General features: G+C 39.5%; 1 protein-coding gene across 1 annotated transcript; it reads right to left on the bottom strand.

Moving 5' to 3' along the window:
• Positions 1-317: 317 nt before the first annotated feature.
• On the bottom strand, positions 318-16,556 carry abcb10 (ATP-binding cassette, sub-family B (MDR/TAP), member 10). Its single transcript, XM_042497586.1, has 14 exons — positions 15,677-16,556; positions 12,144-12,350; positions 10,359-10,561; positions 8,926-9,060; positions 8,412-8,558; positions 6,651-6,786; positions 6,451-6,546; positions 6,012-6,221; positions 5,802-5,881; positions 5,473-5,653; positions 4,340-4,383; positions 4,005-4,039; positions 3,737-3,795; positions 318-3,622 (listed from the first exon to the last, which is right to left on the bottom strand). The coding sequence occupies exons 1-14, from the start codon at positions 16,080-16,082 to the stop codon at positions 3,429-3,431; spliced, it is 2,133 nt and encodes a 710-aa protein (XP_042353520.1). The 5' UTR covers positions 16,083-16,556; the 3' UTR covers positions 318-3,428.
• Between the last annotated feature and the right edge of the window lie 832 nt (positions 16,557-17,388).

The following is a 17,388-nucleotide window of genomic DNA, read 5'->3' as shown; positions in this document are numbered from 1 at the left end:
TAAAGTGACAGAGAACAGAGCTCACATGTTGCTGCTGTACCGTCGATACACTGTAATAAGTATATAAAACCTTGACATTTTTACAACCATAAAGTGATTACTGGTGATTACTATCGTACACAGACAACAGACATCAGCAGGCTTTCATATGGTCAATTACCAGTGATCAATGTTGTATTAATTTATCCCTTCTTTAAATATTATCAGGACTGATTCTTCTAAATTTTCACTGTTTTGAGAGTCTGTGCATCACACCCTCTACCTTAACAATTATTCAAGTTTATAACCCCTATCAAAAACATACAAATTAAAAATTAAAAAATACCTAGAATAAACAGAGAAACAGAGAAATACACACAGGTTTGCTATCTCGTCAATTTAGTCGGACAGTTAAAGAAAGAAATCTGATTGAAAAATATTGTATAAATAATGTATTCATATAGGTTTTTTGCAATTCGATTTATACTGTCTGACCAAATAGATGATACAAATATAGGAAATATAGATTTGAATATAGACTGACTTTAAGTTCCCCTTGTGACATGTTTTTAAGTAAGTACTTACCTATGATTAATATTTCCTTTGATATCATTTTTCCACATAAAAAGTGGAAAAAAAAACTTTCAGTGAGCTTATGCAAGCCCTGCTCTCTGCACTGACAAGTATGCTCTGCACTGGAGGTTCCTGGTTTCTTTGCTGGCTTTTGCACATAAGACAGTGATTGGATTTCTTATTAGTGATGTACTTCATCTAACTCGTCTAGTGTAAGTCTAAAGCTCAGATTTTAGCAGCCCAGTTGCCATAAGAAAATGTCGACATTGTACATTTGTGTAAACCACACCTTTGTTACATTTCTATGTATCAATGTTTCCAGAGTGACATAGTTCTGATTACATAATATGACCTGAATTTGTCATTAGGAGTTGGAGGGCATGGTGGATGGTGTGACACTGACAGTTGCAAGGCTGCAAACCGCTGTTTGAGACCAACAAATAATGAAACAATTGTTTTGTCGGAGACGTACTACATTTCTAGCAGTTATTTTGCCACCAAAAAATGTTTTTTAACCAAGATATTGCTGCTTTAAAAGTGGGAATTGTGCCCCCAAAAGCTGGTGTTTTTTGTGCGTAAAGAAAACCAAACATTGACCAAAGAATTGTTGCCAATAAATATTAAGTTTCAATCTTTTTGCTACATAATAACATACAAATGTTATGAATCCATGGTTTGCAGAAACGAACAATGCAAACATTTATTTTGTTGATTTGGTTGGATTTTATGGAAGCGCAGACATCACCCCCCTCAGAGGAATGTGAAAACGCCTCTCTGGTGACAACCTTTACACAGATTCAAGTCAGTATAGTCAAAGTCAGACATTTTAGGGGAAATAAACAGAAGAAAAACACCATTTTGAGTGGAGGGGATGTTTAAATAATTTGCGATCATTTGTAAATGTGTATATATCCTGTGCTGTAAATCAATGTTATTTTGAGCTTCTAATCAGATATTTAGTTGTTTCTTACGAACAGTTCTAGAAACAATCCAACCTGCAGTCCCTTCAGAGCTGTGGAAAACCAAGCTGAGACCATTTGCATGTCTGGTGTAACACTCTGGTCCAGCAGACTCCCCCTGAGCAGTGAGGCGGACACGTATTCCATGTAAATATTTACTGAAGAATCATTGCATCTTAGTCAGGCTCTCCGACAACAGCGCTGTGGCTTTTAGAGCGGTTTACACAGGATTTAAAGCTGGCCAAGTGCACATCCTGTTCCAGCGTCGGGGAGACTGAGAGACACAGTGGTCTACAGTATACAGCCTGTGTGAGGTGTAATGTCAGCCTCTGATTTTCCACCTTTTTAAATTAAACCAATGAAGTTTACAAGGATTATTAGGATTATAAAACAGTTTAAAAAAGATGAAGGGATTTTGGACAGTGAGATTATTGTTAAGAGAGAGGTTATCGTGACTCACAGGCCACCTTCACCACTTTCATGGCATGTCTCCCTAACCTTCCTCCCTGAGAGCAGCAGAATATCTAAGAGAGGAGAGAGGAGGCTGTTATGCAGGCCTCAATCAGCTTTCCCAAGTGCACCTTTTATTTGTTTGTCAAAGATAGATGGTAATGTTTAGCAGTTTCAGAGCTGTTAGTCAAATCCAGTGCAAGAAAAACTGAATATATGTTGTCAAACCATTTCAGATGTAAATATGATTAACCGAGACCAAATCCCGGATAAGAGGAATAATGTTTTTGAAGATATGGAAGCACCTCAGCTCTTAATTACAGGATAATCGCTGATATTTTTTATGGCAAATGTGCACACATTATTCTATGTCCTCATTAGGGCACGACATCTTTTGAAAAGTTACAATACCAGTACCCTTAAAGTGATGCCGCTGGTATGCCTGTAGTCATTATTTCGGCCATTTTGGTGACTCTGCAGCAGCACAGTAGTTCTGCAGATGGCTGTAACAGAAAGTATGCTGATCCTGTGGGGAGTTGGGACAACACAGGATCAGACCCGTGGCGCAAAAAGGATCAAATGCACGAATTGTTTGACTGGAGACGTTTCACTAATACTTGGTACTGGGTTATGTTGGTTGATATCGAGCACTGGGACCCAGCTCTTGTCTTAATAGTGTCCAGTCCTGCTTTAAAACAAAAAATAGCTGCTTCATTTGAGACTCATAAATGAACGTAAAAGGCTCTGTATGTTAGCTTCAAGTTTTTGAAAAGCAATAATACATAGATACAAATACACGTTTTGCAGTTTTGTATACATGATACTGGACTGTTTTTGGTTTGGTTATGAAAAATTATGAAGTGATAACAGACTATAGTGTCCGGTAGAAGACCATGAAAGTCATTTGCACCAGATTCATAAGGTCACACTTAAATTCTGGTATGCCTGAAATATTTAAAACAGGATCTGAGCTTTCTCCCAAAACTATGGTAGTGACAATATTTTAAAAACAACATGTCGCTGTGTGAGGAGTGCCTGTCTTCATCGTGTTTCCTTTTCACTCCCATTTAGACCTCGTCTTTCAGTGTAGAATTAGATATTTTCCTGATCCATTGTTCAGTTCGGAAGTCCTGACTGTGGATTACCCTGTTTGTTTTATGATCCGAACGCCTCTTCGTGTGGAGCTAAATAGTCATTTCAGCAGTGAAAAGACACTGGCAGCATTTAAGAAAACCCCATTAATGTTTCTTAGTGGTTTTCTATGTTCCTGTCTCTCTCTAGTGTTCATCTGTCCTCCTGTGGACAGTCTGCTTTCCTTCAGCTTTTATCCATCTCTATTAATTCCAGGTGATATAATTTTTCCCTCTGCCCCACCCCTTCAGGAGCAAAGCCGTTTTTTCCCAGGCATTGACCTCACCTCCTGATTTCTCCTTCTTCCTCATCCTCTTCATGCGACTCCCAGTGCTCTCAGCGAAGTGCTCGTTTCTGTTCATCTTGTAGAAACGCCTGTTTCTCCATCAGTTTCCTGAACAGTCCCTGCCTGTTGCCTAGCAGCTCTGTGTGCTGGCCACACTCGGCTATACGCCGCTCGTCCAGTACAGCAACGGCGTTTGCATTCTGTATGGTGGACAGACGGTGAGCGATGATCACGACTGTCCTCCCTGTTGATTGGGTGAGAGGGTATGAAAAAGAAAAAGAGTGGCATCAGTGTGCTATAGGAGAAGCAGTACTGAAGCTCTGTTCTTACATGAGTAAAGACAAAAAGACAGATCTACCTTTCATTAGATGCTCCAGGGCCTCTTGGACCAGGAACTCATTCTCAGTATCCAGTGCACTGAGGAAAAAATGCTTTTTTAAGGATTTCTTCAACAATTAAAGTTCAATGAACACCGTTTCTGAAGACAGTTTTATCACCATGATTTTCAAACTTAGCTACAGTCATGCTCTACATAAATGTAAAGAAGATAAAGACCGTTCAAGTAATGTAAGTAAAGTAGTTTTGTCAGCCAGTTAAAACAATTCCCTAGTCTCAGTTTTTCTTACCTGGTCGCCTCGTCTAACAGCAGGATCTTAGGATTCTGTGGAGAGAGAACACAACTAGTGTTATACAGACTAATTCACAGAAAAACAGGGAAGTCCAGACTTGAGTGTAGATTCAGGTACAGTGTGTCATTTTCATGTTATCTTGTGGCTCAGTGAATATAAACATTAGATACTGATGATGACTGTGAGAGACTCTTGACAGAGACATCCAGTCCTAGTTAAAGGACAACAAATATTATGTGAAGATGACAGGTAAGATGGCAGGTATGACCAGAGCTGTGCTTTCTTCTGATGTGGAAGAACAGTAAAACAAACAATCATGTTGCTGCGCTCACCTTTAGCAGAGCTCTGGCTATGGCTATCCTCTGTTTCTGACCACCTGAGAAACAAACACACGAGTTAACTGTGTACACACACAAAGTTTTAAACAGGCCCTATGTGTCTACTGTACACATGAAGCCATGATAAGAAGTATTTCACTGTTTGAAAGATGATATTTTTTATAAAACTAGACTGTCTATGCAACAGAAAGACACAGATACTCTTGGTGCAACATAACCAGAGAAAACAGAGAAGAGGGGATGTGGCATTTGCTTTTGTTGAAGAGGTTAAAAACAAAACCCCCCCCAAAAAAACTACAACTACCAGCATGCACTGGGCTTCACTGGATCGATGACATCATACTGATGGGAAACTACTGCAAGTTGCTTGTCCAAAAAATAAAATGGTGGCCAATTTCTTTGTACAAATAATAATTTTTTTAAATAATTGTGAAAAAGTCAGAGATAAAAAGACTTTTTTCACAATTATTGCAGCAAAAAAATAGTCAGAGAAACTTGGAAAATTTAGTAACTGTTTTCTTTCTAAAATGTAAATCAAAATTTTTTTTTTTTTTAATAGAGACCTACAATAAATGAACTGAGTTTTCCTTTTTCCACAAATAAAAATACTGCAAATTAGGAACTTTGATATAAATGCATTATTGAATATTATTGAATAATTCTTTAGAGCATTACTGCTTAGAAATTGATATGGAAACTTAAAGGAATAAGTAAGCATTCTTCCCAACACACAACATATATTTATAACTATGTGAGTTAATAACAGATAAAAAGTGTTATATATAATATAAAAGTGTTATATTATATTATGTACTTTAACTGCCCTTTACTGTCTGTTTTTAGTGTTGCCACACAGACCGGTATTGCCATTTCTTGAAATGTAATGGATAATAAAAGTTTTCTATATAACAAATATCATCTTTAGTATCATCAGCCCTGCTGATTGCTTTATTGCACCAACAGTGCAGCAATCACAGAATCCATCGGCTGCGCACACGCACACACACACACACACACACACACACACACACACACACACACACACACACACGTATGTGTGTTTACAGAGACCAACAGTGCAGTGAATATTTTGATAGCTCTCTCGTGTCTCCAGCTCTGTTTCTCACCTGACAGCAGCACTCCTTTCTCCCCCACTACAGTGTCAAAGCCCTTAGGAAAAGCTTGGACGAAATTAAAGGCGTTGGCTAATCTGGCTGCCCTGTAGATTTCCTCTGTGGTCACAGCCTCAGGATCCACTGCACCGTATGCGATATTATCTCTTACAGAGCAAGAAAACAAAATGGGCTCCTGAGAGAGAGGTGGGAGAGGAGACGGAGAATGTGAGAAAAACAATTTTTTACTGAAATTAAATCAGTATATTTTAGCCACCTAGAGATTATGTGTGCTGTGAGATCTGTTGTACAGGATAAAAACAAGATAAAGATGAATTTATTACCTGGCTGACAGTCCCAATGTGACTCCTGAGCCAATAGGGATTCAGATCTTTAATGTCATGACCATCTATAGTGATGATACCTGGAGAAAAAAGGTCATTTTCAGAGCTAAAACGGACATCTTTCAAATGCCTGCACTTTTAAACTTGTCATCATCAGCTTTTTTTTTAAACTGTCAGATTAATTATTGAACAGAACAAGCTTGCTCTCACCAGCATCACAGTCGTACAGTCTGAGCAGCAGTGAGACCAGGGTTGATTTTCCAGAGCCACTGGGTCCCACCACAGCCATGATGGTCCCAGCTGGGACCCGCAGACTGAGGTTCTGGAAGATGGGTGCCTCCTTACGGCTTGGGTAAGCAAAGGAGACGTCACAGAACTCCAACTGACCCTTCAGCTGGTCTGATGGAAGCACGAGGCCCTCTGTGGAGGAGCAGGGGAGGAGGGGTACAAAGACAGAACCATTATTGAGTTCAAAGTTACAGTCTCAAAGATCTCCATTTCATACTGTTTGGCAGCTCCTATGGCAATATGTGGAAACTGCAGGTGTGTTTTTTGATCTGACATCATTGTCTGCAGTCATACGTCTTTGCTTTGTGTGTTTGGCTATAATAACCGTCTACTCGCACCACTAGCAGATGGGGATACTGACCATTTATAGGAAACTCAGGCTTTCTGTCCAGCAGCTTCCACAGTCTGGCTCCTGCCCCAAAACCCTTCATCAGCTCAGAGTAGAACGAACTCAGACCTACACAACAAACAGACAAGCAATGAGCCATAAGCCCTCACACAAAACCCACTGTGCACACGAATGTTAACAATAGTGAAAGTGCACATGTACGTGTGTATTACCTGAAATACTGATGCCCACCCAGAAGCTGTACATGAGGAACGATGAGAGCTCTCCCACAGTCATGTGCTGGCTGGCCATCAGGAGGCCTCCTTTGTACAGCACTGACAGGATCATGATGTTACCACTGAGACCAGTCTGAAACACACATATGCAGACACACACACACACACACACACACACACACACACACACACACACACACACACGGTTATTTGATTACTACAATGTCTGGCGTCACTGCTCCTCCCTGACGGAGCACTCATTACACCGATTATAGCCCATCTGGGAAGCTGGTGTATAAGCAGACCGGTCTCTCTCAATATCTGAACTAAAGTTCACTGAGCGAGGAGAATATTATTTACATCAAAACATCACTAGAGTTACATACCAGAGTAAAGATTAAACTCAAGAGCATCATTTTTATGTTTTTTTTGTTTTCTGATTCACCATCTCTTTAAATGTCTAAACAACAAAAAGATCAAAAACAACTTCTTCATTAGTTAGTTATTCCCCTGTAAACTTTTATTATCGATACATTTAAAGTTGGAGACATTCTGTCAGCAAAAAACACTTTTTACATCATTTATTGTCATCTCCATGCAGTCACACATAAGGCCGATAATTCCTGAGCATCAGGTTTGATGAGTTACATAATTTCACTTTCCCTGAAACATTCAGCTTAATAAAATAATTTCCATCAAAGTCTCTGCAGCTGTTAAAGCCGACTTGACAGCTGTGATCAGCTGCAGCTGTCATTAGAAACAGACGTTACTTCACGTGACGCTTTAGGAAAGGACGTTTCATTTCTCTAAAAACACATTTCCTTACATCTCCCCATGTATCCTCTGTGGGAACTGAGCTGCAAATGAGGAAAATGCGTATTCAAAATAAGATCACCTCAGAGAACCCTATGATTGTGACAGAGCTGTACTGACTGAGCGCTGCGTTCAGTCAGTACAGCTACGTTCCTGCTGAACCTGGACGATTAAACATAATGGATGGAAACATAAGCGTTGTGTTTCCACTCCAAGCTAGGCTTCCTTTGCAGTTGCAATATAGTCCTGGTCGGTGACAAAACAATTTGCGAAGTGCTTACATTTTACTGCCCCGAAATGATGCCTGACAATGCAACAGTACAGGCAGACAGAGAGGACAATATTTTCATTAATAATTAGTTGAGTAAGTCTCAAAGAGCTTATTTTTGAGACAGAGTTTCCAGTTCAGACAGCGGGCTAAATCTAACCCAATAGTTTTACTTTATCATACGGTTCATGTTTTTTATTTACAATTTTAGAATGGGCTTTCATTTAATTACATGGTCATTTTGAAGGTAGTAGTCTGTGGTGCTGATAGATTGAACTGCATTATATTGAGAGACGTTTCTAAGATTTTGTGTACTGTCGTACCATAAATAGGGGTGGACAGTTAAAGCTTAATTTCATCCAAATGCAAAATGAATACAGATGTCCTTGTGTTTAAGAAATGAAGAAAAAAACCTGTTTAAGAGCTGCAAGCCAAGTTGTGACACTGAGTCGTTTCATCACTATCTTAACCTTTTATTCTCTGACCTTTTGCGGAGGATTGGATAATACTTTTTTCATGGTGAAATATCCGTCATATACAGACGTGTCAGGTACTGTGTCGTTGTGACAAACTTGAGGGGCAGAAAAGCAGAAGGCCCTGTGCAATGTTTCATTTCTTAACTGTGGATGCCGTTTGCTTCACTGATGGGAGACACACACACACACACACACACTTACCACTCCAAAGAAGCCGGCTCGCAGTAGAGCCTCCTTCCTGGCCAGGCTGAAGACCTGGTCTGTCTTCTGTGTGTATGTGCTGACCTCTGACAGCTCTTTACCAAAAGCTCTGACCGTCCGTATGTTGCTGATTCGCTCCTCCGCCAACTACACACACAGGCAAACCATTTTTATTATGACTATCTGCTGGAAACCAGATTATTGACAAAACAAATTTCCTCTGTCCGTGAATTTAATTAAGCTACCACAGGCACTGGAGCATTTCTGTCGGATACACATGAAAATAAAGGATAGACAATCAGCATAGCAAATTTGCAATCGTATTTTATCACTGCTTCCTTGTTTTTAATTACCAAACACATCTTATCAGTCCCAACTGCTGAACATCTGGCAACAACAAACATATGCTTATAAAACAAAAAATATCAAAAAGCTATTACACACTGTTTGAAGCATTTAACTCCTTCATACTTCATCTAATTCTTGGCTAATTCTGTATGTTTCTATGATGTACCTGTGTTGTTTGTGCGAGTGCATCCTGTGTGCATTTGGAGATGGAGCGAAGGTATCGGCCATAGACTACAGCGAGACCAGCCACAGGAGGAACAATCAGCAACACAAAACTCGCAAGACTGGGGGAGACGTAGCACTATAGAGGAGAGAGAGGGGAAAAAACAGTAAATGGATATGAAGGAGGACAAAAGACAGAAAAAAGTGGTGGGAGGGAAGTAGAGGAGGAAGACAGAAAAGAGTTCACAACAAATCAGTAACTAATCAGAAATGACAGCAGTTAGCTCCATTCATTTCCCTGAACAGTCATTACACAAGGAAGTCATTTTACTTCCCTGTAAGTAGTAAATCTGTAAACCTGTAAATCTTTAAATTTATGATGTTCTTTTTGGGAAAATGTGGTGGGAAGGAAGTCACCGGCCATTAAAAAATTGAGACAGGTGATAGAACATGGTCAGATAAGCATCATTTAGATTAACAGCTCAGCAAATGAGTATCAGTTCAGCCACCTGTTGGTCAATAATGTACATAAGTGACCTCCACACACACACACACACACACACACACACAACGCTTGTGTCTCCAGGTGTGGCAGACTTTAAACACAATCTCCGCTTTTCCTTGTATATCTGTAAACCGGTTTCCCAACAGTCTTACAGTCCACAAACAATAATGTGCAGCCCACATACCAACAACAATGAAGAGACGTAAACAAAAGACGTCAGGAAAATAACAAGTACTTCCTCATACTGAGCGGCAGAACCACAGACATGCAAACACCTTGCTCTGACTGTAGTGTTTTAGACTGTAAGTCAGTGTGCCCTTGTTTTGCAATAATTGTGTTTAAGGGATTGTTCACCCCAAAATCAAAAAGGCTTTATGTTTCCTCTTAGATGGCACTCAGCGTGTTGTGCTCAGTGCGCAAAAAAATCATTTAAAAAACTCTACAGTAATGTCTCTTTCAGAAATCATGACTGTTGTTGTGAGCAGTTTCATGTGGAGCTACTTTTTTTTCTATCAAACTACACCTCCCAGCAGTATCAACAAGCAGAAGGAAGCATGCATCTACTCATGGACAAGAGGCTTGTGCTTGTAACAGCAGGAGATGTAAACATTAATGGCATCCTGCAGTTTTTCAAACGCATTTTTTATTTCATTTTAGTTTTTGGCGCTTTGAGTTTCAGCTAGTTCCATTATATTCAACAGAAGGCAGACATCTCTATGGCCAATATCTCTAAATTGATAAAAAGCCCTACATGTAAAAGGAAAAATTATGAGTTTTTTGTGGTGAACTGTTCCTTTAAATCTAAAAGTATTTCAGACATGTCAGTAATACACATAAGACATTTATTTCAAAATATAAATCAACATAAAAAATAACCTCTTGTCATTCAGACCTGACCAGCCACAGAAGACCACTCTGAGGGACGTCCTTACCATCATACCGACACCTGCAGCTGCCTGGGCCATCGCTCTCAGCCCATCTGACAGATTGTCAGTGATTGAGCGGCCCACCACGGCAGTGTCAGCAGAGAGGCGGTTGATGAGCTCGCCAGTCCTGTTCTTGTCAAAAAATGCCACTTCCTGTCTGAGGATGGAGGAGAAGACGGAGGTGCGGAGATCACGAATAATCTGCTGGCCTGAAGACAGAAAAGACATCGGTGAAGGTAAGAGAGAGTTGTAATGAGACGGTCGCGTTATTCATTGATTACTTCATCATCACAAAATGAACTGATTTCAACTTTAGAAGGTGATTCATTTTTGCAAGCAGTCATTCAGTAAAATGCAAAGTATAGTTGGTACAGCTTAACAAATATGGACATATTTCACTACATTTCTTTCTAAACTTCAGGCTCTGTTCATTTCTGCCTGGCATTTGTCATAATAATTGGGATATTGTCGAATTAATTACTATTCAACTGACTGAAAAAAAACAAACAATAATTGATTAAAGGAATAGTTCTACATTTTGGATAATGAGCTTATTTCCTTTCTTGCTGAGACTTAAATAAGAAGATTGATATAATTCACATGTCTATACACTAAATATGAAGCTAAAGCCAGCGGTCAGTTAGCCTCACTTAGCACAAATACTGGAAACAGGAGAAAACATTTAGCCTGACTTTGTCCAAAGATTACCGATAACACTAATCTGCATCTCCAAGGCTCACAAATAAACATCTCATGAGTTTAATCTGTACACAAACATTTATGTTTACTCTGTAAATTTGCCAGGAAGTCACTGTTCCTGGCTGCTGGTCACCAAGAAGCAATCGAAAACCAAAACTGGTCACTGCTTGTGTACGAAAAAAACAAATGCCGGCTAGATGATCTTAATTAGGGAGCTTTAGGTGTGCTGGTAGGAGCATTTTTTAAAACTCTGGAAAGAGCCAGACTGGTTGTTTCGCCTGATTACAGTATGCATGCTAAACTAAAATAAATGTCATTAAATGTGAAGTAGGTCATTCTGACAGGCACAAATATCTACCAGAACGGACTACTTCCTGAATAAATGTAAGTAAATGGGAAGTTGGTCATTCTGTAAAGTACGAGACAACCATCCCCTGGCTTTAGCTTCATATATAAAACACAGACATCAGATTACTATCTCCTCACCCGACTCTCTGCAAGAACACAAACATACCTCCCAGTTGTTCAGGGCAGGGCTCAACAATAAGGATTGCCAGCGACAAGTAAAATGCCACACCAAGCTCATAAATCCAGCAACTGGCATGCCTGTTCAGGCAAGTAGTAATAAAGAATTACAAACGCCATTTCCTGGAGCTAATTATGAAAATCTCATAGGAAAAAGCAATATCGCTTCCTTCTCATCTCTACTGAGAGATGCACACGCACTGTACCAATCAGGCCCTCACAAGAAAATGGTGACTGGTATCTTGAAGCGCAAGTGATTATTTAAACTATCCTGGAAACAGGACTTAAGTTTAGTAGAGGCTGTGGTTGAAATAAAGATTAAAAATGACAACTCTGCAGAGTATTCAGTACTGAAATATAAGACAGAGAAAATTATTTTTATCTATACTTTCCCAGCGAGGTAAAGCGAAGATAAAGAGCTGCAGAAGTAGACTCCTGTCACTCTGCTCATGAATGTAGACAGTGAGTTTACATTGGCTTTAAGTATAAACATCTGTGTGAACATGTGTGTGTGCCTTTGTTTCTCCAGGTTCCTCTATAGAGTATCAATCTCTCTCTTGAACCCACCTGAGGTCTGCATGAGGTAGACTCTGGCAGCGTTGGCTGCTCCGCCGCACAGGAACAGTCCCGTCAGCATGATACTCAGTGACATCAGGGAGGCTGTCATTGTCTCAGTGTCTGCTCCAGTGTTGTAAATGGTGTCAATCACTTTACCCAGGAAGAACGGAGCTGACATGGTTACCGCACTGGAGACAGTTAGGAGGCCAACAGCAGCTGATGTGGATACAGGAAAAGAGAGAGATACAAAGAATTTAATTAAAAAACAATTTAATGTAGAAAGCAAAAACAAGGGTTTTGATTTATAAAACTTAGTTTTAACTTCAAAATTTGAAGAGGTTGTCCGGTGGGGAAATTTGTTTGTTGCAGCAGCACAAGGATAGAAATAATGTAAGATAAGTATGGAAAGTAACAAAAAACAAAAATAAGAACAGAAAAAATAGAAGCCATACAAAAGCATCCGGAGCAAAATGACATGATGAAGTGCATTTGCATGAATAGCATTTATCGGTGTTTGTTATTACCGATTATCACCAATAAATGCTAGGTATTTCCCAATCCTAACCAGATCCAACTTTTTCACTTTCACTGCTCTAGGGTCGACCTGCCTTCTCCCTTCACTGGTGACAGAAACTAGAGTTTCCTCAGCCGGAGGCGGCGGAGACTGCTGTTATGAGCCGGTAAGGACTCTTCCTACTCGCCTCGGTAAGTTAAGAGACACACAACATACAACAGTCTGCTGCAGTCAACAGACTCTTATTTCACTGGAAACACACAGATAATTGTACAGGATACTACACATCTGTCCTTCACATAACATGTAGACTTAACTCACACACAGTGGCCAGTTTTTTTCCTGCTAATTTACAGGAGAAAGTTTTGTGTTGCTAGGCAACAACTGTCACTTCCAGCAGCTGCAGAACTATTTTGTGTTATTGGAGTCAAAAAAATCATTAGATGAACAAACAGATTATAATCTGTTATTCCGTATTACTGTTAACGACTAAATGACATTTATTGAACTGTTGTATAGAAGCAAAATCACACTCAAGGTCGTGCAGTTGTACTGTGTATCTGTGATTGACCTCTACAACCGAATCACAACTGCACTCCCTCTCCTGTGATACCGCTTAATTTTGTGTGTCTCGCTCTGTATGTGGCATTATTTCACTGCTTTAATAATTATCTTGGAAGACTTTAAAAAAAGGCATTTGGTAAATTATTTTTTTTAAAAAAATGTTACCAATTATTTTGAAGATTTACAACAAAATATCAGAAAAAAAGAGATTCAGAAAATCCCACCTCCAATGTCTTTGCATTTTTAAGACTTTTGAAATATTGTTTTAAGACCTTCTAATACCAATGAAGGCCTTATTTTTAGATTAGTTAATTCAATGCCTTTCAAGACTTTTTAAGGATCTGTGGAAAACCTGAGTTTAGTAATATAGTGTAACACAACATATCGCATGGTACAGCAACAAAACGTAGACTATAGCATGAGTATATCATAGTACAGCAATGTAACATATTAATAGTGTAAGACAGTAGTCCTTTAACTGTGCTCTCCAGATGAACTTCATAAACCGCTGAGAGTAGCAGAGCTCTTTGCAGGTAATGAACATGATTTGACTTGATGTAAATGCTTCCAATCTGGGGGAACCTGTCTCTAAACAGAGTCAGAGCAGGTTACGACGCAGCTCACAGCCACTGAGGAGACATATGGGAGGGATTCGGAGGCTTTGAACCTGCTACAGTGTCCTGAGGTGGCCTGTTGTGACTGATTAAAAAAACTATGAAAATATGACTGTGCACCCAAGCGTCAAATGTTCAAAGTTTACATTTCTCTTCTGTTTATGCTTTTATCTCAAACTGTTGGGCTTTTGAACTTCCTTTAACACACTAAACAACTGTAGTAACGACCAAGAAAGAACAAGCAGAAATAATGAGATTTTTCCTCCGTGTGAATGAAATCTAAATCTTCCTGTAGTGCGATCATGGAGAGTGATGCTGCATAAAGTTAGTCATGTGCAAATTCCCTCCTATATTTAGGCGAGGTGCAAGATAACACGGCCACTGAAGTGAAAGATAAAAAGTATCCGCACACTGGATTAAACCTTCAAAATCTTTACTGTGACATGACTCGGACTCTAGTCAGAACTGAGTCACAGAAATTGATTAAGTTAGACTCTACTTGACAAAATCAAAAAAGAGTCAAAATGCCATTTATTAATTCCCAGCAAGTCGACACTTAATCCCCCTGATTCCACTTCGTTTGAGACGACAGCATCCAGTGACGTTACAGGAAGAGAACCGTGAAGAACTGAAGTTACGTTACTGCCAGTTTGGGAAAAAAAACCTCCAAAGACAATTTAATTCATGTAAAGACAAAGCGGTAATCAACAAATTACAGTGTTCAAAATTTGACGGTCGAAAATTACAGACGCACCAATTTCAAACAAAGCTGTTTTCCCAAATTAATACATATTAAATATAAGCACATATATAAAAAGGATTCATTATTTTAGAATTTGATGTATTATTGTTAAAATGACATGACATTTGGTGAAGAGTGAATCATGACTTGTCCAGAACTCGAAACTTTAAGGTCAAGACTTGGGACTCGAGTACAAAGACTTGAGACTTACTTGTGACTTGCAAAACAACGAAACAATGCATTCAAACCCTTCAGGATCTTCATCGGACAAAACGATTGGACCAAACTGCTTTTTTAAATATTGGCTGTAAGATGAAATATTAGAATTGGCCAACGTGCTGATTTCTGCTGATATACAAAGTGAACACGTATAAAACGTCAACCCTAAGTTCAGATATTTTTCTTTTTTAGCACATTGAATGAATATAACATGTACTATAACATGTGCCTCCATCTGTTGGTTGGCTATCACAATAAGAGTGTGTATAATATGATGATAATTACACTTCAGAAGAGACTTGATGATCACTAAAGTTTGGCAGGAAAAAAAAAAGAATAAAAAATATATCAATATCTACCAAATGAGTTGTTAAATATTGGCAAAAAAAGAAAGAAAAAAATCAAATTTTGTGCATTCCTACAAGAAATGTCCCAAAAATTGCAAGAAATTAGTAAAAGGTGACAAGAAAATTAGTTTGGTTTTTAAGGAGGGTTGGGGGGGATTATTAGAATATTAGAAAAATATCCAAAATATTAGGGTATATTTTGAAACTACTATAAAATATAATAAAAATGTAAAATAAATACATTTCCAGCAAATTTTAGGTATTTTTTTGTTGTTGCTTGTTTTCAACTGATTTTTTTTGGTAACTTTTTGCCATTTCTTATTAAGTTGCCCATTGCCTTTTCCCCGTGTTTTTGAATGAAATCATTTGCTCGGGTTTTAGAGGGTTAACTATCTGCCGTATCTCATCAGGTAATCACCTAAACTTTAGGTCCTAAAACGTGAGTCAGTGACTCTTGGAGATGTGTTTAGGATAAACGGACCACCTTTAGTCATTAGAGCAAGAGGACAGACAGTAAAAGGACTCTCTCGGTATATACACACCTGCCAGTCTCCATCTCTCGGGGTGAGCAAGTTGCAGGATCCTTTTGACATCGTCCAGGGGGACAGTGGTCGGTGTCTGGGCTGTCTTTGTGTCCGTCTGGGTCTTCACTGAGCCGGCAGGTGAGGGTGTGGAGGCGGCTGAGGAGCTGGCAAAGGCAACAGGTGTGTGTATGACTGTCCGTGTGTGTGAGGAGAGGACAGAGAGACCTCTGCGGGGCAGGACAGACATGAAGGGTGAGCAGAGAGTGAAGGCAGGGGTCGGGTGGACTGAGCTGACCCCGGCGGACTGCCTCTTTCTCCGGAGGGCAGCTGAGAGAGTCGGCCGGTGCTGCAGCCACAACATCCTCGGCTGTGTTAGCTTCAGTTTGGTTTGTGAGCACCTTGACATGCGAATTAAAAGCCCCATCGTGGCTCAACAAAACGTAAAATAAACACTCTTCTCTCCTCAGTCTGGTTCAGTGATTGATGGTGAGGTGTTTCTTGTTGAAGTCCTCTCGGAGAAACATTTCAGATCAACGATCCGCGTCCACAGCCGAGCCGCCGATGAGCTTCTTGCCGCCGCATTGTCGCATTCAGACCGTTATTTTAGGGTTTTATCTGCGCTTGACAGCCGCCTTCACCCCGTTTATCTCTTATCACCGAGCAGCTAACAACACCCTGCCTCCTGTCACTGTCATCTGTCGCTGAATATGAGCTCTGCGGGCGGCTGACGGGGAAACACCAGCCTCCGAGGAGCCACTAGCACCACATCCACTGTGATAAATGCACCTTATTCACCTGAGAGGAAGCTAAACGGGTAGAGAAAAGAAAGGTGACCCTGGTTTGGCTCTTATGTAGTAGACACACACCAGTCCTCCTCCTCCTGCTCCAGTGAATTCAATGGCTGATGAGACGCAAACTTTCCCAGCCATAACCAAGCAAACCCAGATCGCCTATAAATAACCACAACAGTTATGACGACGCTGAAGTCCGCTTCAGATTCGTATCCGCTGGTAAATACCTCAGTGTGAATGAGGTCCAAGCGTCCTGAATATAAACAAGACGTAAACACAAACTGCTCTTTTTTTGTGATTAACACTGTTTTACAACTTTTTTGGCATTGTCCTCACGACAAGGAATTCTGCTAGGACATTTGCTGATTCACCATCGACCATATTTGTAAAGATTTTACATTATTTTGGGGGAAAATGTGGTGTGGCTTTCTCAACTATTTAAGAAAAGGAGACAAAACATTTTCCTTAATTAATTAAGTTTAGTAAAGTACTCCACACATAAATATAAGTTTAACAACAAATGCCTAATATTATTGTTTTTTTTTAAGGACATTGAACCTTAGGCCCTATATAAAACCACTCACTGATTCAACTAATGAAAACATTATCGAGACATTTAATATTTGTATGTCTTATATTATTTTTTTAAAGTCTAATTCAAAATTATTTGTTTGTATATGTTTAGTTGCTCACTGGATTTTTATTATACTCTGTTGTGCATTTAAAGAATTAAAAAAGGCCTCTCAATTAAAACAAAAAGCTGTCTTAAACTTACTTAAAAATTTGTGAAACCTTAAGGGAGTTTGTAAAAGTGTAAAAAAGTGGGATTTCACTGAATTTGTCACTTGTGGACCACATTTAACTAGGTCTCTTTCACAACTAGATTAAAGGTTTCACAAATCTAATATTTATGTAGCCTCCCTGGGATAATCTAGGTCA

Source organism: Plectropomus leopardus, chromosome 1 (assembly GCF_008729295.1).
Source record: "Plectropomus leopardus isolate mb chromosome 1, YSFRI_Pleo_2.0, whole genome shotgun sequence".
In the NCBI taxonomy this organism is placed as follows: Eukaryota; Metazoa; Chordata; class Actinopteri; order Perciformes; family Serranidae; genus Plectropomus; species Plectropomus leopardus.
The sequence above is the reverse complement of the archived record's forward strand: the minus strand, read 5'-3'. Positions and strand labels throughout refer to the sequence as shown.